The sequence below is a fragment of the Pongo pygmaeus genome, chromosome 17 (assembly GCF_028885625.2).
Source record: "Pongo pygmaeus isolate AG05252 chromosome 17, NHGRI_mPonPyg2-v2.0_pri, whole genome shotgun sequence".
NCBI classification, from domain to species: Eukaryota; Metazoa; Chordata; class Mammalia; order Primates; family Hominidae; genus Pongo; species Pongo pygmaeus.
In genome coordinates, this window is record NC_072390.2 from 28,098,430 (window position 1) to 28,123,303 (window position 24,874).

General features: G+C 40.9%; 1 protein-coding gene across 2 annotated transcripts in view; it reads left to right on the forward strand.

The window, feature by feature from the left end:
* The window catches only part of LAMA1 (laminin subunit alpha 1), a 180,859-nt gene that overhangs the window by 19,140 nt on the left and 136,845 nt on the right, over positions 1 to 24,874 (forward strand). For both annotated transcript variants that reach the window (XM_054461177.2, XM_054461178.2), the window contains exons 2-3: positions 23,009 to 23,179; positions 23,379 to 23,491. In XM_054461177.2, the coding sequence (XP_054317152.2) occupies positions 23,009 to 23,179; positions 23,379 to 23,491 (284 nt within the window). The remainder of the gene's footprint in view (positions 1 to 23,008; positions 23,180 to 23,378; positions 23,492 to 24,874) is intronic.

Below are 24,874 nucleotides of genomic sequence, written 5' to 3' on the forward strand. Positions count from 1 at the left end.
CAACTGAATTCTACCAGAGGTACAAGGAGGAGCTGGTACAATTCCTTCTGAAACTATTCCAATCAATAGAAAAAGAGGGAATCCTCCCTAACTCATTTTATGAGGCCAGCATCATCCTGATACCAAAGCCGGGCAGAGAATTTTAGACCAATATCCTTGATGAACATTGATGCAAAAATCCTCAATAAAATACTGGCAAACCAAATGCAGCAGCACATCAAAAAGCTTATCCACCATGATCAAGTGGGCTTCATCCCTGGGATGCAAGGCTGGTTCAATATACACAAATCAATAAATGTAATCCAGCATATAAACAGAACCAAAGACAAAAACCACATGATTATCTCAATAGATGCAGAAAAGGCCTTTGACAAAATTCAGCAACCTTCATGCTAAAAACTCTCAATAAATTAGGTATTGACGGGACATATCTCAAAACAATAAGAGCTATCTATGACAAACCCACAGCCAATATCATACTGAATGGGCAAAAACTGGAAGCATTCCCTCTGAAAACTGGCACAAGACAGTGATGCCCTCTCTCACCACTCCTATTCAACATCGTGTTGGAAGTTCTGGCCAGGGAAATTAGGCAGGAGAAGGAAATAAAGGGTATTCAATTAGGAAAAGAGGAAGTCAAATTGTCCCTGTTTGCAGATGACATGATTGTATATCTAGAAAACCCCATCGCCTCAGCCCAAAATCTCCTTAAGCTGATAAGCAACTTCAGCAAAGTCTCAGGATACAAAATCAATGTACAAAAATCACAAGCATTCTTATACACCAACAACAGACAAACAGAGAGCCAAATCATGAGTGAACTCCCGTTCACAATTGCTTCCAAGAGAATAAAATACCTAGGAATCCAACTTACAAGGGTCGTGAAGGACCTCTTCAAGGAGAACTACAAACCACTGCTCAAGGAAATAAAAGAGGATACAAATGGAAGAACATTTCATGCTTATGGGTAGGAAGAATCAATATCGTGAAAATGGCCATACTGCCCAAGGTAATTTACAGATTCAATGCCATCCCCATCAAGCTACCAATGACTTTCTTCACAGAATTGGAAAAAACTACTTCAAAGTTCATATGGAACCAAAAAAGAGCCCGCATTGCCAAGTCAATCCTAAGCCAAAAGAACAAAGCTGGAGGCATCACACTACCTGACTTCAAACTATATTACAAGGCTACAGTAACCAAAACAGCATAGTATTGGTACCAAAACAGAGATATAGATCAATGGAACAGAACAGAGCCCTCAGAAATAATGCCGCATATCTACAACTATCTGATCTTTGACAAACCTGACAAAAACAAGCAATGGGGAAAGGATTCCCTATTTAATAAATGGTGCTGGGAAAACTGGCTAGCCATATGTAGAAAGCTGAAACTGGATCCCTTCCTTACACCTTATACAAAAATCAATTCAAGATGGATTAAAGACTTAAATGTTAGACCTAAAACCATAAAAACCCTAGAAGAAAACCTAGGCATTACCATTCAGGACATAGGCATGGGCAAGGACTTCATGTCTAAAACACCAAAAGCAATGGCAACAAAAGCCAAAATTGACAAATGGGATCTAATTAAACTCAAGAGCTTCTGCACAGCAAAAGAAACTACCATGAGAGTGAACAGGCAACCTACAAAATGGGAGAAAATTTTCACAACCTACTCATCTGACAAAGGGCTAATATCCAGAATCTACAATGAACTCCAACAAATTTACAAGAAAAAAACAAACAACCCCATCAAAAAGTGGGTGAAGGACATGAACAGACACTTCTCAAAAGAAGACATTTATGCAGCCAAAAAACAGATGAAAAAATGCTCACCATCACTGGCCATCAGATTAAAGACTTAAATGTTAGACCTAAAACCATAAAAACCCTAGAAGAAAACCTAGGCATTACCATTCAGGACATAGGCATGGGCAAGGACTTCATGTCTAAAACACCAAAAGCAATGGCAACAAAAGCCAAAATTGACAAATGGGATCTAATTAAACTCAAGAGCTTCTGCACAGCAAAAGAAACTACCATGAGAGTGAACAGGCAACCTACAAAATGGGAGAAAATTTTCACAACCTACTCATCTGACAAAGGGCTAATATCCAGAATCTACAATGAACTCCAACAAATTTACAAGAAAAAAACAAACAACCCCATCAAAAAGTGGGTGAAGGACATGAACAGACACTTCTCAAAAGAAGACATTTATGCAGCCAAAAAACAGATGAAAAAATGCTCACCATCACTGGCCATCAGAGAAATGCAAATCAAAACCACAATGAGATACCATCTCACACCAGTTAGAATGGCAGTCATTAAAAAGTCAGGAAACAACAGGTGCTGGAGAGGATGTGGAGAAATAAGAACACTTTTACACTGTTGGTGGGACTGTAAACTAGTTCAACCCTTGTGGAAGTCAGTGTGGCGATTACTCAGGGATCTAGAACTAGAAATTCCATTTGACCCAGCCATCCCATTACTAGGTATATACCCAAAGGACTATAAATCATGCTGCTATAAAGACACATGCACACGTATGTTTATTGCGGCATTATTCACAATAGCAAAGACTTGGAACCAACCCAAATATCTAACAATGATAGACTGGATTAAGAAAATGTGGCACTTATACACCATGGAATACTATGCAGCCATAAAAAATGATGAGTTCATGTCCTTTTTGGAAATCATCATTCTCAGTAAACTATCGCAAGAACAAAAAACCAAACACCGCATATTCTCACTCATAGGTGGGAATTGAACAATGAGAACACATGGACACAGGAAGGGGATCATCACACTCTGGGGACTGTTGTGGGGTTGGGGGAGGGGGGAGGGATAGCATTGGGAGATATACCTAATGCTAGATGACGAGTTAGTGGGTGCGGTGCACCAGCATGGCACGTGTATACATATGTAACTAACCTGCACATTGTGCACATGTACCCTAAAACCTAAAGTATAATTATAATAAATAAATAAATAAATAAAAATTATTATAATTGACTGAATTTAAATGGGCCATGTTTTATATGATCAAACTTTCCTTGAAAATGTGTGTATAAGATGGTTGTTGGTAAAGGGAATAATTTCAAATTCAATATTAAAATAAATCCAAAATAATATTTGAAGGAATCAGCTAATAAAGAAAATAACCCTTTGGTCACTGTTGTAGGGACCAGATGTGGTGGTCACATTTATAATCTCAGTACTTTGAGAGGCTGAGGCAGGAAGATCCCTTGAGCTCAGGAGTTCGAGACCAGCCTGGGCAACATAGGGAGACCGCCCCCGCTCTACAAAAAAAAAAAAAAAAAAATAGAAATTAGCCAGGTGTGGTGGCATGCATCTGTAGCCCCAGCTACTTAGAATGCTGAAGCAGGAGGATCACTTGAGCCCAAGAGGTCGAGGCTGCAGTAAACTATGATTGCACCACTGTATTCTAGCCTGAGCCACAGGGTGACACCCCATCTCTAAAAATAAAAATATAAATAAAACAAGTATCCACTTTTTGGTGAATAATGGAAGCCACTGAAGAAGATGGAGGTACACGAGGATTGGTTAGTCCCTACAGTCTGACCACGTAGATAATCACAAGAGAATAACTTGATCCAACACGCACTTCTGCGATACACATTATGAACATACCTTTACTAGCAAGCAGACTCATAACAAGTCCTAGGCCATATCCTTCAAACTGATGGTCACAGCTTTCTGTCTTTTTGGGTATTCAGACTTCTCTCTTGGCGATTGGCTGCCTTCCTAATGCTGGATACAGGACATTTCAGGGATCAAGCGTCAGGTTCCATCAAATTCCTTCACGATGTGAGTTTCAGGCCACATAAATTTATACCACGTACTTACAAGAGTGAGGAGAATCTTTGTTTTAACAGTTTTATTGTAGTATAATTTACATACCCTAAACTTCTGCCAATTGTAAGTGTACAGTTTAATGTTTTTTAGTAAATTTAGAGTGCTGTACAATCACAATCTGGTGTGAACCTTTCCAAGACTGCAGAAAGTGTCATCATTTTCATTTGTGCCCAGAAATAATCTGCTGTCTGTACTTTGGGAAGTGCCTTTTCTGGAAATTTCATATACATGGAGTCATACAAAGTGGAGTTTTTTTTGTTTTTTTTTTGAGACGGAGTCCAGCTCTGTCATACTCCAGCTCTGTTGCCCAGGCTGGAGTGCAGTGGTGTGATCTTGGCTCACTGCAGCCCCCACCTCCTGGGTTCAAGCGATTGTCCTGCCTCAGACTCCCGAGTAGCTGGGATTACAGGCACCTGCCACAACTCCTGGCTAATTGTTGTATTTTTAGTAGAGGCAGGGTTTCACCATGTTGGCCAGGGTAGTCTAGAACTCCTGACCTCAAGTGATCTGCCTGTCTCGGCCTCCCAAAGTGCTGGGATTACAGGTGTGAGCCACCTCACCTGACCAAAATGGAGTCTTTTGTGTCTACTTCTTTCACTTAGTATTTTCTAGGTTCATCTATTTTGTAGCATATATCAATAATGTTCTACTTTATTGTTGAATGGTATTCCAATGTGTAGATACACCACATTTTATTTATTCAGTCATCAGTTGATGGATATTTTGATTGTTTTCAGGTTTTTGGAGCTATCAAGAAGAATGCTGTAAACATTCACATACAATTCTCTGTTTAGATATAGGTTTCATTTTTCTTGAGTGAAATTCCTAGGATTAGAATACGGATCGTGTGGTAAGTTTGTGTTTTCCAAAGTGTCTGCACTGTTGTACAGCCCTACCAGCAGTGTCTGAGTGTTCCATCTTCCCCACATTCTTACCAACACTATGCATTACCTGATGATAGACATACAGTGAGTTCAAAGTGGTATCTCATGGTATTATTTTGTATTTCTCCAATGATTAATGACATTGAGCATCTTTTCAGATGCTTCTTAGCCATTCATATATCTTTGGTGAAATGTCTATTCAAGTATTTTGCCCAATGTTTAATCGAGTTGTTTGTATTCTTAGTTAAGAGTTTTGCATATTTCCTGGATACAAAGTCTTTATCAGACATGTGATTTGAAAGTATTTTCTCCCAGTCTATGCTTGTCTTTTTTTTTTTTTTTTTTTTTTTTTTGAGACAAAGTCTGGCTCTGTCGCCCAGGCTGGAATGCAGTGGCGCGATCTTGGCTCACTGCAAGCTCCACCTCCCAGGTTCACGCCATTCTCCTGCCTCAGCCTCCTGAGTAGCTGGGACTGCAGGCGCTCACCACCATGCCCGGCTAATTTTTTGTATTTTTTAGTAGAGACGGGGTTTCACCATGTTAGCCAGGATGGTCTCGATCTCCTGACCTCATGATCCACCCGCCTTGGCCTCCCAAAGTGCTGAGATTACAGGCGTGAGCCACCGCGCCTGGCCTATGCTTGTCTTTTTGTTTTCTTAATGGTATGTTTTGTAGTGCCATAGGTTTTTTTTATTTTTTATTATTTTTATTTTTATTTTGATGGGGTCCATTTGATCAATTATTTTCTTTTGTGGGTTATTCTTTTGGTGTCATATTTGAGAATTTCTGTACCTAATCCAAGATCACAGATTTTCTTCTAGAAAGTTTATAATTTAGCTCTTAAATTTAGCTCTTATGATCCATTTGAGTTAGCTTTTGTGTATGGTAAGGAGTCAGGGTGTGAGTTCATTTTTTGCATATAGATATCCAGTGGTCCCAGCAACATTTGTTGAAAATTGCCTTCGCACCTTTGCCAAAAATCAAATGACCATAAAAATAAGTATATATTTTTGGACTCTATTTTGTTCTATTGATCTATGCATCTGTTTTATGCTAATATCACACTGTCTGGACTTCTTTGCCTTTATAGTAAGTTTTGAAATAGGTAGTGTAAGTCATTCAACTTTGTTAACTTTTTCCAAATTGTTTTAACTGTTCTAGGTCATTTGTATTTCCAATTGTATCAGCTTGCCAATTTCTACAAAAAAAAAAAAAGGCAACTGAGATTTTGATAGCAATTGGATGGAATCTACAGATCAATTTAAGGAGAATTGCTGTCTAACAATATTGAATCTTCCTGTCCATGAATAAGAAATATCTTTTCATTCATTTAAATCTTCTTTAATTTCTCCCCCAAAATTTTTATAGGTTTTCAGTGTATAACATTTCTTTCATTGAATTATTCTTGAATTTCTTGAAGTTCTTTCATTCTTTTTTTTGTTGTTGTTCAAGTATTTTGTTCCTTTTGAATAAAGAAAGCTGGTGTGGATGGAGAGCTGATCCAGCCCTTCTGTGGCTCTCCTGTTGCCAGGATCTCGATATTACAGTTTTGGCTGGTCCAGCTATCGGCTGCATGTACCCTACTGGGACTAAAACCTCAGGCTAGCCCAGCTTTGAGCTTTCCCCATTCATTTTCTACCAAGTTCACTACTTTTTGCTAATAAGATCATTAGGCATGTGCTTCTGCTCTCCTCTGAATCAAGCCAGCCTTCTCCATCAGTGGAGCTGCTGGCTTTCGTGGCTAGCCCTGCCTTAGGAAACTCCCCTGCCGATGGGCTGGGGTGAGAATGGAGCCGCCTCTGCTGGAAGGCCACTCTCTTCCACGCATCTTACCCAAAACTCTAGCAGCTTTTCCTAAAGAAAAGCTTCCCAGTTTGTTGTTTGTCTTAAGGTGATTTTCAGAGTCCTGAAATGGTTGCTTTTGAAAACTTTGTTCACTTACATAAATTTTTTGGGTGGGAGAGAATTTGTCAACTTCCTCATTATGCCATAGACAGAAGTTGCTCTAAATTTTGTATATATACATATGGAATGGGGGTGGGGAGAGATAGAGAGAGAGACAGAGAGAGAGAGAGAGAGAGAGTCTTGCTTGGTTACCTAGGCTGGAGTGCAATGGTGTGATCACGGCTGATTGCAGCCTTGACCTCCTGGGCTCCAGCAATCTTCCCACTTCAGCTTCCTGAGTAGCTGGGACTACAGACATGCACTACCATGTCCAGCTAATTAAAAAAAATTGTTACCCAGGCTGGTGTTGTACTCCTGGGCTCAAGCAGTCTTCCTGCCCCGACCTCCCAAAATGCTGGGATTATAGGTGTGAGCCGCAATGCCCAGCTCTAAAATGTAATTGATATGGAGACCTTGACCACCATGAATTTCACCAGTGGAAATCTGTTTCTATTAGTCATCATGCCATTAACAATCCACTGATTTTACTAGTATCCCATTGCTATATTCTCCCCGGTAATTAACAAAGTGCTGGTGTCATGGAGACAGAACGAGCAGGGTGCCCCTGGAATGTGGGCAGTATTCCCGATTGGAGAACCACCAGCTAACTACCCAGGAAGACACATCACCTGTTTTAATACTAGCTGCTTAACCTGTGTCTCTCACACACACATATACCATACCACAGTCTATACTGAAGTATTTTCTTTTTTTTGAGATGGAGTCTTGTGCTGTTGCCTGGGCTGGAGTGCAATGGCGCGATCTCGGTTCACTGCAACCTCCGCCTCCCAGGTTGAAGCGATTCCCCTGCCTCAGCCTTCTGAGTAGCTGGGATTACAGGCGCCTGCCACCACGCCTGGCTAATTTTTTGTATCTTTAGTAGAGACGTGGTTTCACTATGTTTGCCAGGCTGGTCTCCAATTCCTGACCTCATGATCTGCCAGCCTCAGCCTCCCAAAGTGCCGGGATTACAGGCGTGAGCCACTGCACCTGGCCTACTGAAGTATTTTCAAGCTATTTAACTGGATTTTCACCTTTAGTCAAACCTCAGTTAATATCTCCAGTTTGAGTAATTGTCAGCACACTCAAGTAAAGGAGAATTCCGTGGGAATTGCAGTCCCCGAGAGGAAACAGATGCCAAATTCAAAGAAGGGCTCTTTGGGCTGCTTGGGCCCATAGCCCCAGAAGCTGAAAGAGAGCAGGCACTCTCCTGGAAACCAATGAGGCCCTTACACTTGCCAGCCTTCTTCAGAGCTGGAGCCTGGGGGCTGGAGACAGGAAGGGGACGGCTCCAGGAGGAGAAGGGGTAGAAAGTGCAACCCAGAACTGAAAGGGAGAAAAATCACTGTTCTGTGTGTACATCATAGTGGGGGTGTAGTGAGGATAGACCATTTGAGTATTACCCTTTTGTTTTAAAAGAAAATACATTAAACAAGACTCGCATAGATGTGATTTAAGAGAGTAATCTATTAATGTGGTCCAGCCTGGGTTTTGATTCCTTCATTACCAAAGTATGGACATAAAGTAAATTTTCCCTTACTATATTATCATAATACAAATATAGGGAAGAACTTAGGAAATCAAAGGAAACAAATTTTTAATTTTTTAATGAGAGCAGAGAGAGAGAGAGAGACTGAAAGTCCTGAGGCAACCAGGAAATAGCTTGTCAATTTCTACAAAAAAAAAAAAAAAAAAAAAAAAAAAAAAAGCAGCCAAGGGATATTGCTGGAATTGGATGGAATCTATAGATCAATTTGGGGAGAACTGCTATCTCACAATGTTGAATCTTCCTATCTACAAATAAGAATTATCTTTTTATTCATTTAGAACTTCTTTAATTTTTCGAAAAATGTTTATAGATTTTCAGTGTATTGGTGTTGAATTTATTTTGTTAAAATTTTTTCCTAAATATTTTATTCTTTTTGAATAAAACTGAGAAATTTATGGTTCTGGGCACTGCCTGTGTGGATGGGGCCTGAACTGCACTGGTTTGACTTAATAGATTTCCCTGGTTGTTACTGAGTTGAACTTGTCCATATGTTGTGTCCTTAATTTTGGAACCCTTGAAGTTTTTCCTCTTAACAGTAAGCCAAAAGCCTTTGTTTTAACTGAAGTACCATATTGCCTTTAAAAATAGTTGCCAAAGGTCTCCAAGACTTGAATGAAGAGTGAGGAATCTGGAGTTCTGGTTAAATAGTGACAGAAAGCTGCTGGAAGGAGTGAGATCTTATGAAGCAGTCTGATGATCTTGTGCCAAGTTTGACTGAATTGGTTAAACTCAGGGTGTTTGAGCTGGAAAAAAGGTCCAGGAGATCGTCTAATATCTTTTTTTTTTTTTTTTTGAGACGGAGTCTCGCTCTGTCACCCAAGCTGGAGTGCAGTGGCACGATCTCGGCTCACTGCAACCTCCGCCTCCCGGGTTCAGGCCATTCTCCTGCCTCAGCCTCCCGAGTAGCTGGGACTACAGGTGCTTGCTACCACGCGTGGCTAATTTTTTGTATTTTTAGTAGAGACGGGGTTTCACTGTGTTAGCCAGGACGGTCTCGATAATTTCTAGAACTCAGTGCAGCATCCCCTGGGAACTTGTTAACTTGAAGCATCTCAGCCCCACTCCAGACCTACTGAATCAGAATCTGCACTGGAACCAGATCCCCAGGCGATTTGTACATGTGAAAGTTGAGAAGCCCTTGGCTGGGCGTAGTGGCTCACTCCTATAATCCTGGCACTTTTGGAGACTGAGGTGAGCAGACTGCCTGAGCTTAGGAGATTGAGACCAGCTTGGGCAATGTGGCAAAACCCTGTCTCTATTAAAAATACAAAAAATTAGCCGGGTATGGTGGCACACACCTGTAGTCCCAGCTACTCCCGGAGGCTGAGGCAGGAGGATCCCTTGAACCCGGGAGGCGGAGGATGCGGTGAGCCGATATCGTGACACTGCACTCCAGCCTGGGCAACAGAGAGAGATTGTCTCAAAAAAAAAAAAAAGTTGAGAAACCCTGCAGTAATTCTTATCTCTCTACCTTGTGCATAATTAAATCTTAGTTATCAAATATGTGAATGCTAAAGGGTCATCTTCCATGTACCTTAATGTTATGGTATTATTAATCAACCTTAGATCATGTTAGCATTTTTCCTAGCGCTGTTCTCACATTGTGCACACCTCTTACAGAGAACCGTAACATCTTTTCCACCTTTGCCAGGACTTGCTGTGCTTTCAAGTGGATTTTGGCGGAAAAGTGGAAGGTGCTGCATTGATCCCTACTAAACTTACTCTGGTTTTATTTTGGCCACTCTTGAGATTCCCCTAATTCCATGTACTTTTCACACATTTGATGCCTTTTTTTTTTTTACCAAGTCTCGCTTTGTCACCCAGGCCGGAGTGCAGTGGCGCGATCTCGGATCACTGCAAGCTCCACCTCCCGGGTTCACACCATTCTCCTGCCTCAGCCTCCCGAGTAGCTGGGACCACAGGTGCCCGCCACCATGCCCGGCTAGTTTTTTGTATTTTTAGTAGAGACGGGGTTTCACCGTGTTAGCCAGGATGGTCTTGATCTCCTGACCTCGTGATCCGCCCGCCTTGGCCTCCCAAAGTGCTGGGATTACAGGCGTGAGCCACCGTGCCCCGCCATTTGACGCCTTTTTAATACCATTATCTAAGTCAGGATTTAAAATATTGAACAAGGAAGTGTCACGTACACAGGATGGAAAACCCAGGTCTCTGCTCCTCAATTCAGTGTACTTTATGTTGCTTGCGTCATTTTTAAAGACCGCTTTTTGGGAAAATATACTCCTTCCCAGGTTTTCCCTATGTGATTGCGCCTGTGCGGGGAATGAGCATGTGCTGCCACCACAGGAAATCGGTTCACATGGAGACCTTTGGGATGGCCAGCAGAAGAGACTGAGAAGTCGCTTGAGGGAAACCGCGAGTCTGTAGTATGATGTATGATGTATGTATGTAGCATGATATATGTAGTGTGGAGACCAAAAGAAACAGGGTTTAAGAAAGAGAGAAAGATCATTTTTGACAAAAGCTGCTGCAAGTTCAAGTGCACTGAAAGTAAACTGCTTGTTGGGTTCGCCAAGATGGAAGCTATGGAGACCTTGCAAAGGGCATTCTTTGTTTTTTTTTTCCGAGACAGAGTCTTGCTCTGTTGCCAGGCTGGAGTGCAGTGGCCCGATCCCAGCTCACTGCAGCCTCCACCTCCTGGTTTCAAGTGATTCTCCTGCCTCAGCTTTCTGAGTAGCGGGGACTACAGGTGCATGCCACCACGCCTGGCTAATTTTTTGTATTTTTAGTAGAAATGGGGTTTCACCATGTTAGCCAGGATGGTCTCGATCTCCTGACCTCGTGATCCACCTGCCTCAGCCTCCCAAAGTGCTGGCATGAGCCACCGCGCCCGGCCGGCATTCTTAGTGATTTAAAGGAACAGCTTCTCAGTTGGAATTGAGTGAAGAGAGAATGTGAGGCAAAGAATTGGAGACAATGAAGACAATTCTTGTTATTTACAGCCTTAATCTAGGAATAGCCTTTTGAAAAAGAGAAAAACTACCAGGTTTAAAGTATATGTGTTTATAAAGAGGTGGCTTCATTTCAGGGGAAAAATGGTACTAGAACTGAGAAAATATAGTGTTATCAATCCCAGTGAGAATGACACCAAAATAATTTAACTCTGTGCACCTGTGATCAGAGTGTTTTGTTGTTAAATATATTTGTCTACCATTGGTGCATAAGGTAAAACATAACTCAAATGATTTCTTTGTCTGTAAGATGGCCCTCTAGATATGTACTGGAATAAAAGTAGCTCTAATCCTGTGGATCCAGCCACCTTGGGGTCTTCGTGCTGGTGTTCTGTTAGAGATGGTGATGCGTTTGACATCTCAAGTGCCAAATGATTTGATCAGAGGTACTGGTCACTGGACATTTTTAAGGACAATTTCTTATTGCAGCTACCACTAGGCACATGCAGGACCAGTCATGTAAATTGAGGACCCCGTGCAAAGTGAAAATGTGGGACTCTTTCTTTAAATTATTAAACATTTCAAGACAGTTTCAGCATAGCACTAAACCAAAAGTGATTGTGCAGGTCACAAACTCATGAAATGGTCCTCAGCACATGCCCCAGGATAGTGAAACAAGGATGCTAAAGTTTTAAAGCATAAGCAAGTAAAATCTGTACAATCAAGTGCAGAAGTGGCAAAAGAAAGGGGAAGAAATAACTAAGACCTTCAGGGTTTTGTAGAAAAGTTCATGGCCTTTGGAAGTGTTTGGGCTGGTTAGAAAACTGGTGTTTTAAGTATTTAAATAAGGGATATAAATATTGCAAGTGTCATAAATGATATAAGCAAAATTTAATATAGCTGCATTTTATTCCATCACTGTTGTCATTATTCAACTTAAAGGCTCCGTTTGCTTTTTTATTTTTCACCTGTAAGGATTTAGGAGAGAGGTACAATGACTTCTCAGGACAATGGGAATGATATGAAATTTTAAATACATTGCATATTGTGGTGCTATTATGTTTTGCCTAAGTGCAATAATAATTTTAATCAGGTAGAACATTTAAATTGTTGTCCTTGGAAACAAAAAACTGCTTCATGATGAATGAATTAAAGTTCTTTTCTCTGCAACTAAACTTGTATACTAAATGAAAAATCACAGTGTCATTGAATATGAGCATTTAAATGAACCATTGTGAAAGGAGTAGGCGGATACTGATAACGCACTGTTTTTCTGCAGAAAATATTTGTGCCTAACTTGTTCATACCAGTGTTTCTCTTATAATCAAAACCTCTGTCTTTTTCAAGGACACCTTGAGCACATTGCTAGGGAAATGGAACTCTTAACAAAACCCTGCTAAATCCTTCTGCTTACCACCCCCTCTTGTTTTCTGATTAAACTTCTCTTCATCTTCCCACATGAGGGGGGAAAAGAAATCAACTGTGTTAAATGCCAGACTCCCAGGAGTTTGGATTTGACTTTTCTCTCACTGTTTGTATGGGGTCTTTATTCCCTCCCTCCCTCCCTCTCTCCCTCCCTTCCTTCTCTCTCTTTTTCTCTCTCTCTGTTCTTTTTCTTTCTTTCAGTGTCTCTCCCTGTCTTTCTTTCTCACCACCCACATATTTTCTTGTCCTGTGCTGGAAAGGGCTTTGGTGCTTGCCTGGTGGAATCGCTAGAATATCTTAAAGCTTTTCTTTTACTAACAGCCATCAATGATTACTTTGGTTTAGTCCAAAAACCAAGAATTTGCTTTTGAAGAAGGGGGGCTATTCTCCCCTTAGTGTTTCTGCATCAAGCTGAAAGAGCTCCCTGCTTAGAGTAACTCAAGTCACCTTCCTTAAAAAAAATACTCCCAGGTGTTAGAGATCTCTTTATTAGAGTCATAAAATAACTACTGGTTATTTTAAATAGTTCTCTTTGGAAATGAGAGTCCCGTTTTACATTAAGCAGGCAAGACTTTGATGTATTTCACATATTTAAGCCTTAGCTTTGATTTTTTAGTATTTAAACATACTGAGAATACTGGTCTTTGAGACACAAAATGAGTTCATTTAGTAGTAGTTTAAAATAATTTTTAACATAACAAATAACTGGAAACAGAATTTGTTTAAGCAGGGGACTCCTGTTACAGGAATATGTTTGGTGGCAGGTTTCCCAGGGGAGAGGATCGGGAATAAGGAAGCACTTATTGTAGGGTGCCATTGCTACTTGCTGATGGCTCAGAAGTGGAGCCGAGGCCTCTTGGAACTATGTAGTACTGGGAACGCATGTCCATGTATACTTAATTTTCAAACACACCTACTTTATGACACATGGCTATATTTGTATTGTTTTCTGGGGAAATAAAAGGTTTGAGCGAAGATGAATTTTGCCACAGCTTGTAAACAGCCCCCTGAACCTGTTGGGGATGCATTGCTCCAAATCATTTCAGTTTAATCCTTCCCCTATCTCCACCCCTCACACCTTTCCTATGTGTTCACAGCCCTCAGCATTCACAGAGAACATGTCCCTGAAAACATGCTGGAGCATCAAATGCAAGAAATCAAATAATAATTATGTTCGAAGAGGGTGATTTTATTCCCCAGGAGAAATAAAACCTCGCTCAGGCAACAGGGGGTGCATTGAGGACCGGGGCTGGAGGCAGCTGCTGCCAGGCCCACCCCAGGTCACTGGGCCTTCTCCTGAGCTCTTGGCCTGGCTTGAGCCCCTCCCACTCACCTTCACAATCCATGTGGGTGAAAGGTCATGGGCCTCCTGGCTGCCTTGTTCCTGAGATGCATGGGATCCTGGAAGAGAAGGTAGGGCAAGGAAACTAGCAGTCACCTCACCATCAAGTGGAATTCTTCCTCTGCTCTGAACTCCTTGCACCTTCCCTACCAGGGTTTATTTTGTTTTGTTTTGTTTTGTTTTTTGCCCAGGCTGGAGTGCAGTGGCGCGATCTCGGCTCACTGCAATGTCCGCCTCCCGGGTTCAAGTGATTCTCCTGCCTCAACCTCCTGAGTAGCTGGGACTACAGGCGCTCCACCATGCCTGACTAATTTTTTGTATTTTTAGTAGAGATGAGGTTCACCATCATCTCCTGATGGTGGTCTCGAATTCCTGACCTCAAGTGATTCGCCTGCCTTGGCCTCCGAAAGTGCTGAGATTACAGGAGTGAGCCACCACCCTGGCCCCCAGCAGGATTCTTTACCTTTATGGTCCCAATTAATCCCTTTGGCAGAGCCTGTGGACCTATTCTCAGCATGGTTTTTGTTGCTGTTTCTTTTAGAGACAAAGTCTCACTGTCTCCCAGGCTGGAGTGCAGTGGCGAAATCACAGCTCTGCAACCTCGAGCTCCTAGGCTCAAGCGATCCTCTTGCCTCAGCCTCCCCTGAAGCTGGGATTACAGACCTGAGCCTCCGTGTCCAGCCTCTTGACATATTTTTAAATGCATAAAGAATATATTAGACAGCAGGCACTGTGGCTCACACCTGTAATCTCAGCAGTTTGGGAGGCTGAGATGGAAGGATTTTTTGGGGCCAGGAGTCCGAGCAGCCTGGTCAACATTGAGAGACTCTCTCTACCAGAAAAATAAATAAATAAAATCAGCCAGGCATGGTGGCGTGCACCCTAGCCCCAGGTACTCGGGAGGCTGAGGTGGGAGGATAGCTTGAGCATGGGAGTTCGAGGTGGCAGTGAACTGTGATTGCACCACTGCACTCCAGCCTGAGCAACAGAATAAAAACCTATCTCCAAAAAATAAAATAATAATAATAATAAATAATTTTTTAAAACAAAAAAAGTTAGAAAGAAAGCCAAGTATGTTAAAATTCAGTGCTACCCGTGCATGGCTAGTTCCTTCTCATTTTTTACATAACCCGTTCAGTGTTACCTCCTGAGATGCCTTCCCTTGTCGGCTTACGTGACAATTAAAAGATTGTGATTTACAAATATGCAGTTAACTTACAGGGGCACAAGTACTCAGTGTTGCAAAGCCAACGGCAGCAAGATCAATAAGATAAAATGAGAAAAAGGCAGGGAGGAAGGAGGAGAGGAAGGGAGGAAGGGAAGGGGGAATGGGCAAATCGTGCTATGAGGCCATGCCTTGACGAGCCCCTGAGCTGAGCTGAGGTCAGCCTTTCCTTTAGGCCTCCCACCATGCACATTTTTCTGGGCTAAGAGTGTTTCTCCTATTTCAAGGTACGTGCTTTTCATACCCAGTGGCCCCTAAAGGCCAACCCACTTCTTCTTCTAAAACTTAAGAGAAACAGAGATTCAAATATATGAGCTATGATCATGAAAGTCTAATTATATTTGAGGAAACTTAGTGATACCCCCTGATAATATGAAAATAATAAGAGCAGCTGTTTGTTGAGATCTTAATACATTGTATGAAACCCTTTACCTACATGATCTCATTGATTGCTCACAAAAATGGCTGGGTGCCGTGCTTCTCATCGTTCATACAGAGAGACTGGGAGGTGAAGCCCTCAGCCAAGGCCACACTGATGGCAGCCAGTAGACCTGGAATTCACACTGGGGGCTGCCTGACTTGAAGCCTGTGTTCTTCCTCTTTATCAATGCCGTCTTTCCTAGGCACTAGCGATTTCGGAGTTTGGATTCCAACAGAGTTGTTATAAAATACATAATTAGAATTAACCTGGACACACAGGTTAGACACTCAATATGCTATATTTATATAGAATTTACTGTCTTAAAATAATTCCGCATGATGTAGGTTTACTCACATCCTGGGGAGTGGGCCAGGGGAAGGAAGAGCTGTTGCCATGGGCATCGGCTGGAAGCAAAGCCATCCTCCAGGATCCTCTGGCTTCCTGAGCCAAGATGGCATGGAGCATCATCTGTTTCTCTTCCAACTCATCTTATGGTGGAAGTTGTGCAGGAGCAACTTTCCTGCCAGTGCTCCACCCCTTATTCATCCATTCCTATTCTGGAAGGTAGTGATAAAATCTGATTCTTAAGAATTGGAAGGTTAACCTATGAAGGGATAGATTTAAAGACTTGATGACCTTTAATTTTACCTGCAATACCTCAACCAGGACTTGTTACTGCTAGCAAAACTCCCACTCATTATGACATTTTTGTCATCTTTCTGAAGTCATTACAGGACATTTTATAGACCTTTCTTTTTTTAGATGAAAGGGTCAACTTCAGTCTGACGCACAAAGAAGCAAAGAATAATAATTCTTCTCTCTATTTCTATTTGCTTCTTTTGTCCAAGAAGTTCAAAGAATTACCAAATTATTTCTCTCCACCTTTGCACACAATGAATGGAGAAAAGTTTTTCTCACTTCATTTTCTAAATAGAGAGAGAGATCGTGGTGGGCAAATTTAGCTGGTAGTTTACTAAGGTAAAATTAAGAGTCACAGCATCTCAGGAAAAAAGGACTCATAGAGATACTCATTTAATAGCTGAGGAAATCGAGGCTGAGAATTTGACTTGCCCAAAGACACAGAGTCGGCAGCAGGCTGAGTCTAGATTTTAGGTGCTGGGTCCCGTGCGCCTGCGTGGTCCCTGAGGGAGAGGCAGAGGGATCTCCTTCCTTCGCTTACTCATTCTTCCACTCAGGCATTATTGGCATTCATGCGAGCCAGATGCTGTCCTAGGGCCGTTTTTGTTTTTATTTTTTGGAAGAGGATAGTGGGGGAGAAGAACTGGGGAGAGACAGGTCAGTAAATTCATGATCTCTGTATGAATGTTAAGCGCAGTGGGGCATGCTGAGCTGAGGTAGAACCGAAGACATTCGCCCGGGGTTCAGGAAAGATCTGGACTTGGCTGGAAGGATGAATAGGGCGTGAATGGATCTATGAAAGGTACAGAGGGAAGGAAATTGAAATGGATCTAAAGAGCATGGAGAGGAGTCAATGAAAGACGTTATATCTGTTCCTGTCTGAATGCATGCCCTTCTGTTTCTGCCTAGATGATGCCTGATCATTTCTCTTGCTCTAGAATATCTCCTCAAATCTGTTTTCAAATATTGCTGCAGTTTTAATGTTATGTTTATCCACATCGGTGAGAAGAAGCTTCTCTTTCCTTCTTGGTTGTGAGAACTCTGGGGTCAGGAAAAGCTCAGTCATTCATCATAGTTCCCTGGGAGGTGCCTGGCACAGTGCTGCACACCTAAGAGGTGCTTGTTAAAAGTTTATTGACCTTAATCAAACATTCATTCTCAGCCGCTTTTTCTGACGCATATGTGTAAATCATAGATATGTTACTGAATAGGAATCCAGCCACCCTCCTAAAATTCATGTCATTACAATACCTTAATCTTATTAACCTGGAATACTATGTTATTAGAATACCTTGATATTATTATCCTGGAATACTATTAAATAGTTCCAGGATTTTTCACTAAATCATGCTATTTGTAGTTGTTAGAGGTGCTGTTTTTATTGCTTAGTCAGGTGACTACCAGGTTTCAAAGAAAATGCTGATTAACAGGGTAGCTTCTTTCTAATACCAGACTTCTCTGATCAAATTATAGATATTCACTTGGGCAAATGGGTAAGATTAAGGGTAAGATAGGCTGGGCGTAGTGGCTCATGCCTGTAATCCCAGCACTTTGGGAGGCTGAGGAGAGCGGATCAGGAGGTCAGGAGATCGAGACCATCCTGGCTAACATGGTGAAACCCTGTCTCTACTAAAAATACGAAAAATTAGACGGGCTTGGTGGCGGGTGCCTATAGTCTCAGCTACTCCAGAGGCTGAGGCAGGAGAATGGTGTGAACCGGGGAGGTGGAGCTTGCAGTGAGCGGAGATCGCGCCACTGCACTCCAGCCTGGGCGACAGAGTGAGACTCTGTCTCAAAAAAAAAAAAAAGAAAAGAAGAAAAAAGAGTAATATAAATGGAAAACAAAATGGATTTGAATGTTTTTTAAAGATCACAAATTTCTCAATTTAGATTGAGAAATTTAGAAACTTAAATTCCTACTTTTCCAAATTTCTCCATGGATTGAATAAGTAGCTTTGTTTTTCAAAATAAAAACTCCCAACACCAGAAGCCACCCTGATTATTCAACCCTATAAAATATTCATATTCTCTTGTTTCATTCTGGAAAAAAATGATCTGGAAATACTGCCTCAGATCCTGTAGCTAAGAATTGCAAATCATTTTCTTTTCAGAACATCAGCTTGATTTTGGGTATGGATCAAGCAAATACAACATTTTCTAGAACTCAGAAACTTTTTTTTTCCAAAATGGAAAAAAAACCTCACACTTCTCTTACACACAAATGAATTAAGACTTTGAATGCTTGGCTTCTGAATCATTGGAAAAATATTGGTGAAGAAGTTGTTGTAACAAGTCTCAGGCCTAGCCAACATTTTAGATGCTTTGGTTTTAAGACAGAGAAGATATATCCTGCTGGGAAGAAACCCAAAAACCTCTAAAGATGAATTATTAAACTATCTGGAAGTGTTTCAGCTGTGGTAATTATGGTAGTAACATTGTCGTCTGCCACCTTGGTGGCCGTTTTTCACCTAATGTTTATAAGGGAATCTTCCAGTAGGTTAATACAATCCTGAAATGCACTTCAAAAGGCCAAGTGTACAGAAAGGGTTTAAAAACAATAACTACTAGTGAATGAGAAGGAATTTACTTCATGCTCGATGGAGTTTGGCTTTATAAATTTTTTAGCTGCTGGTTAAATCCACAGTAGAGGAATGATTCCATTGTGTGTCCTGAGTGGAAGAAAAAAAGTAAAAATTAGTATCGCAGTAACAGTAACTGAAATGAATAACGTTTCTCAACAAAAAACATGCAGACTAATTTATTAAGCCCTTGATGAAGTAGTGGGAAAACTGTGTTACGCCACATAGCTATAGTCCTCGTTCTACCCTTGATTTTTATGTGTAAAACCAAACATAGCTTCTTGGTACTGTCCTGATCCTAATGCTCCTTCTCACTCTCTGATTTCCTGTCTCACCTCCTGCTCAATTGTCATGTAGTTCCCCTTTATTGAACTATTTCAGTAGTCTGCAATGAGTCAGCAACCTTAGGGACTTTAAAAAAAAATTCTGTTTACCAGCCTGGGCAAAAAGAGCGAAACCCCATCTAAAAAAAAAAAAAAAAAATTCTGTTTAAAACATGCTTGCTCTAGTACACATTTCTAATCCCATCCCCCAACCCCCGCTTTTTTTTTTTGAGACAGAGTCTCGCTCTTTTGCCCAGGCTGGAGTGCAGTGGCATGATCTCGGCTAACTGCAACCTCTGCTTCTCAACTTTTAAGTGATTCTCCTGTCTCAGCCACCCGAGTAGCTGGGATTACAGGTGTGCGCCACCATGCCCCACTAACTTTTTTGTATTTTTAGTAGAGATGGAGTTTCACCATGATGGCCAGGCTGGTCTCGCATTCCTGACCTCAAGTGATCCGCCTGCCTCGGCCTCCCAAAGTGCTGGGATTACAGGCGTGAGCCATTGCACCCGGCCCCAACCTTCTTTCATCCTCTTTCGTCTTCGAACAGATGTGGTTCTTTGCAACAAAAGGATAGTGATTATAACTGTGAAAAGGGAGTAAATATAATATGTAAGACGTCATTTTTCGTGAAGATTTTCTTCCAAATATTAGCTTATCTGAGAAGGAAGATTTAGTTTTAGTGAAAGACAACCCAAATATTTTTATGAAATTAATTATTTGAAGGTTTTACTTGCATAGACATGCTAATGAAGTATATTTCTTCTAAATATACTTTCAATAAAAAAGCAATCTTCCTTTTTATTAAAAGTATATTTAGGGCCAAGCGCAGTGGCTCACGCCTGTAATCCCAGCACTTTGGGAGGCCGAGGTGGGTGGATCACTTGAGGTCAGGCGTTCAAGACCAGCCTGACCAACATGGTGAAACCCCGTCTCTACTAAAAATACAAAAATTAGCTGGGTGTGTTGGTGCGCACGTGTAATCCCAGCTACTCAGGAGGCCGAGGCAGGAGAATCGCTTGAACCCAGGAGGCGGAAGTTGCAGTGAGCCAAGATCGTGCCACTGCACTCCAGCCTGGGCAACAAAGCGAGACTCTGTCTCAAAAAAAAAAAAAAAAAAAAAAATATATATATATATATATATATAAATAATATGTTTAGAACAGCCAGATAAGAAACCTGTCTAGTGCAAAGAACTACCTGATGCTGATTACTATAACTGAGATATTATTCTCCAAAAACAGTTAAATTTATGTTCATGAGGTTCAAGCTGCTTTTTCTCAGTGGCTCAGGGCAAAGACTCCGGCATACATAGCGTGTGGTGCCCCCATGACTCCCTGGCCCCCTCCCCTCCTCAATAACACAAGACCCTGCAGTTACTCAGATTGGGAGGTAGTGGGGAGTTCTTTTGATGTCCTGCAACTGGTAGGGGTGAATAAGGAGAAAGTGGGAACGTTCGTTAACTGGTGAAGTATTTGTTGTTAATAGAGAAATGCATTGTGAAGTCAGTTCTTGTAACCTTGGTTTCTTTTTCTTGCTTGACTAGTCTTTGTGAAGGGAATGGATAGAGTTGATTGTACTGTAAATCTAAATGCATGTATGTAATACAGAACCAAAAAAATGTCATTTTAGCTGTTTGGACAAAACGCTGTAGTTTAAAAGCATATTTTATTTAAAATGATTAGCTGATAAGAGAAATTTGAATCAGAATACTAGAATATTATGGTCATAAAGGATGGAGGAAATTATTATTTGTCTTAGTACCAAATAGAATAAACGTCAGCCCCTGCTACAGGTAAGTACCACACATAAGAATGTATGTGTTACTGTAGGAGCTACATTATTACATAAAATATAACTAACTACTGATTGATGAAAATAATAAATTGGGGAGCTGCATGATTAAACATAATGACTCATCTGGTTCCTCATAAAGCATTTTTTTTTTCTTATTTTATATTAAAAAAAAAGAAGTCCCTTTACAGGGATATGATAAAAATAAGCATCTTTGAGTTGAAAATGAAAATAAATATATTAAACATAATATATGATGTAAGTTCATGTTATGTTTCAAAATTAAGAATAATGCTTTAGAGTACAAATATTAAATAGCTATTTTATCTTGAGAGGGTAAGGACTTATTGACAGAATGGGGTCCTTCTATTTTGATAGAATTACTAATAGTAATTCTATCAAAATAGAAGTAATTCTATCAAAATAGAAGTAATTACGAATAATTTACTAATGTAAAAAGTTTTTGAAAGACTAATGTGTTTTTTTAATAGATGCATGGTAAGGTTTTTAGTGTAGCAGGTGTTAGAAAAATAACCATTTTTGTTTGATAATTTAAAATTTAAAATATTTGTAATGGAAAAGATCATTGAACGTATTAGGCAGTGCCTAAAAAATAACAATGGAAGCCATGAATTCCTTCTGTGTTACTAAAATTACACTGTGCTATTTTAAATTTCACTGAAAAATAAACATTTCAGTAATGGTATTTCTATATGGTTTTTACAAAGAAAAGATTATATTCTGTGATCTTTTAAGATCAAGTTGTAGTATGTTAGAGAAATGCCATTAAGCTGAGACCCTCGTAGTATGCTCTCAGCTCAGTGTCCATGCCTGGAGAATGTGTCTTCAGCATCGCGTACACCATCGTTTCTAGATCTTTACAGAATCTTCACTGCTGCTATCCCCTTTTACCAAGATAAAGTTAAATCTCCAAAGAACCGAATGGAGGTACTTTTCTCACAGTCACCCAGAAATTGTTTCCTGAATAGTTTGGACCTGGTACTGATCTTGGCCGCTTAAAGATAAAATCAGCTTAGACAAAGGAACTGTACAAAGGCAAAGATCAATAATAACTTGAAAAGCATTTTGAAAACTAGATCTTTGTGTTCTAAAATTTTATTCAGCAAAGAAAACAGGAGAGACAAAAAAAATCCTAGATAATTATAGAAAAGACCTTGTAAATACTACCAGAGGCAACTGGACCAAAGTGAGGACAGAATAAATGCCTTTCTTTCAAGTGAAAGGCGTTTGAATTGCATTGATAAATATATGCATTGGATCATTTGAAACTTCTCTTAAAGCCTGTTTCACAACATTTTATTGTAAACATTTTCAATCAGAAAAGTGGAAAGAATTGTACAGTGAATACCCATACTCTCGCCTTGTTTGTTTTTTTTTTTTGAGACTCAGCCTCGCTCTATTGTCCAGGCTGGAGTGCAGTGGCATGATCTCCACAGCGGCTGAACTGATTTACACTCCCACCAACAGTATATAAGCATTCCTTTTCTCCACAGCTTCTCCAGTATCTGTTGTTTTTTGACTTTTTAATAATAGACATTCTGACTAGTCTGAGATGGCATATCATTGGGAGCCAGCTTACTTTGTGATGCATTTCAAAGTGAATTGGAGACATAAGTAGACTTTACTCCTAAATATTTCCGCATGTACATTGGTATTTGTTTATGATTCTTTTTTCTTTTTTTGAGGTAGAATGTGCACGTACTAAGATACACAGATCTACCCAAATCTTAGGTGTACTCATTCTATGATTTTTCACAATTGCATCTGCCTGTGAAACCCAAAGCTTTATGGAGATATGAACATATTATCCTAGAAAGTTCCTCTGTCCTTTCACAGTCAATCCCCACCCCCTGCAACAATGTTTTGACTTTTCTCCGTAGATAAATTTTGCTTCTCCCAGAATTTCATATAGATGAAACCATGCTGTGTATCCTGTGTTTGTGTAAGGATTCCTTCATTCAGCACATAGACTTTCAATCTCCTTTTGATTCACCTACCAAGTGGGATGGGGTAAGCTCATTCTTTGGGTTTCAAGTGGCTCAGCTGATTTGGTAAATTTTCACTTTCAGGCCTGTTTCCTGCCATTCTCAATCTTGCCAGCAATGCTCACATCAGCACCAATGCCACCTGTGGCGAGAAGGGGCCCGAGATGTTCTGCAAACTTGTGGAGCATGTGCCAGGTCGGCCCGTCCGAAACCCACAGTGCCGGATCTGTGATGGCAACAGCGCAAACCCCAGAGGCAAGTGTCGCGCCTTTATTTCTGAAATTCCCATGGGAATGTACACTTTGTGAAATGAGGACTGAGACTTCTGTTAGGAAGCCATAAACATTGTGTTCACCTTCACTGCTCTTTGTTTCCACTAGCATTACGGTTTAGAACTTGAGAAATTTAAAGCAACAGCCGAGAGGAATTCATGTTTTTTATTTTCTTTTAACAGAGCGCCATCCAATATCACATGCCATAGATGGCACCAATAACTGGTGGCAAAGTCCCAGCATTCAGAATGGGAGAGAGTATCACTGGGTCACAATCACTCTGGACTTAAGACAGGTAGGTGAGGCCAGAACCATTGAAGAGTGTCTATGGGCTGCTGAACTGTGGTCTTCTGATGACTTTTGGGAAAGTCTGGCTTCTTTCTGAACACATTTACATTCTAGTCTCACTATTTCCACCAGGTGAAGGCAAGTGGTATACAGAAGGAGTCCCTGGGGCCATTTCTTGTCACTTTCATCATTCCCAGGTGTCTTTGGGGAGATGGGTGAAATTGCTTCCATATGGTTGATGTTCTTTGAAGCTGTGTCAACAGGGCACACTCATCCATCCAGGATATCATGTCAGGCTGTTTGCTGGCTGCTGACAGATGCATGGGGAGGGAGAGGGGGAAAACACATGTATTTCCTAACTTTTAGCTTACTGTCTTGCTAATGTCATTACGTAAGTTATTGTATAAGGATTATATAAGGCTAGAAGAAAAAAAAAAACAAGACAGTGTTAAACCTCTTGACTGTGTCTCCCCTGCCAGATGCAGTTTGTCTGGGCCAGGTAAGCTGGAGTTGCCCAATACTAACTTAAGCAGCGCCTTCAGCATGAGTGGGGAAAGGGGAGGTATGATTGGCTCCAGCCACACCTCCATCTTCTTACCTTGCTTCAAGGGCCACATAGGAGGATGGAGAGAAATATGAGATGAGCCCCAGTTGCCCTGATGTTCCTGGGAAAGGAAAAGAAAAGGAGTCTGAGTGGAAGGAATGAAAAAGAGAGATGGCAGGTGTTTTGGAGCTGTTGTCCTGGTTCGGTTTTGAGAAAACCGAAAATTTTCAGAAAAGCCATCGCATTAATTCTTATTTATTTCCATTCAGTTTCTCTTGTGTTAGAACTCATACATTTCATGTAAAATATGAGATCGGTTAAAAGAGACAAGTAATTGTAATGTGCATTGTAGGATTTAAATAGGAATTATAGAGATTCAATGACAATCAGAATTCTTTGACTAAGTGATAGTTTTAAAATGTGCAGGATTTTTTTTTTATTTTTTATTTTTATTTTTTATTTTTTGAGACGAAGTCTCACTCTGTCGCCAGGCTGGAGTGCAGTGGCGCGATCTCGGCACACTGCAACTTCCGCCTCCCGGGTTCAAGCGATTCTCCCTCCTCAGCCTCCCGATTAGCTGGGACTACAGGCTCCTGTCGCCATGCCCGGTTAATTTTTTTGTGTTTTTAGTAGACGGGGTTTCACCATGTTGGCCAGGATGGTCTCATCTCTTGACCTCGTGATCCGCCCACCTTGGCCTCCCAAAGTGCTGATATTACAGGCGTGAGCCACCAGGCCTGGCCAAATGTGCAAGATTTTAAGAAGACAAGGTGATACTTCATATATTGATGTGCAAGGAACTTGTGTTCTGTAATAATTACAGCAAATAAGGTAGCAAGATGTGCA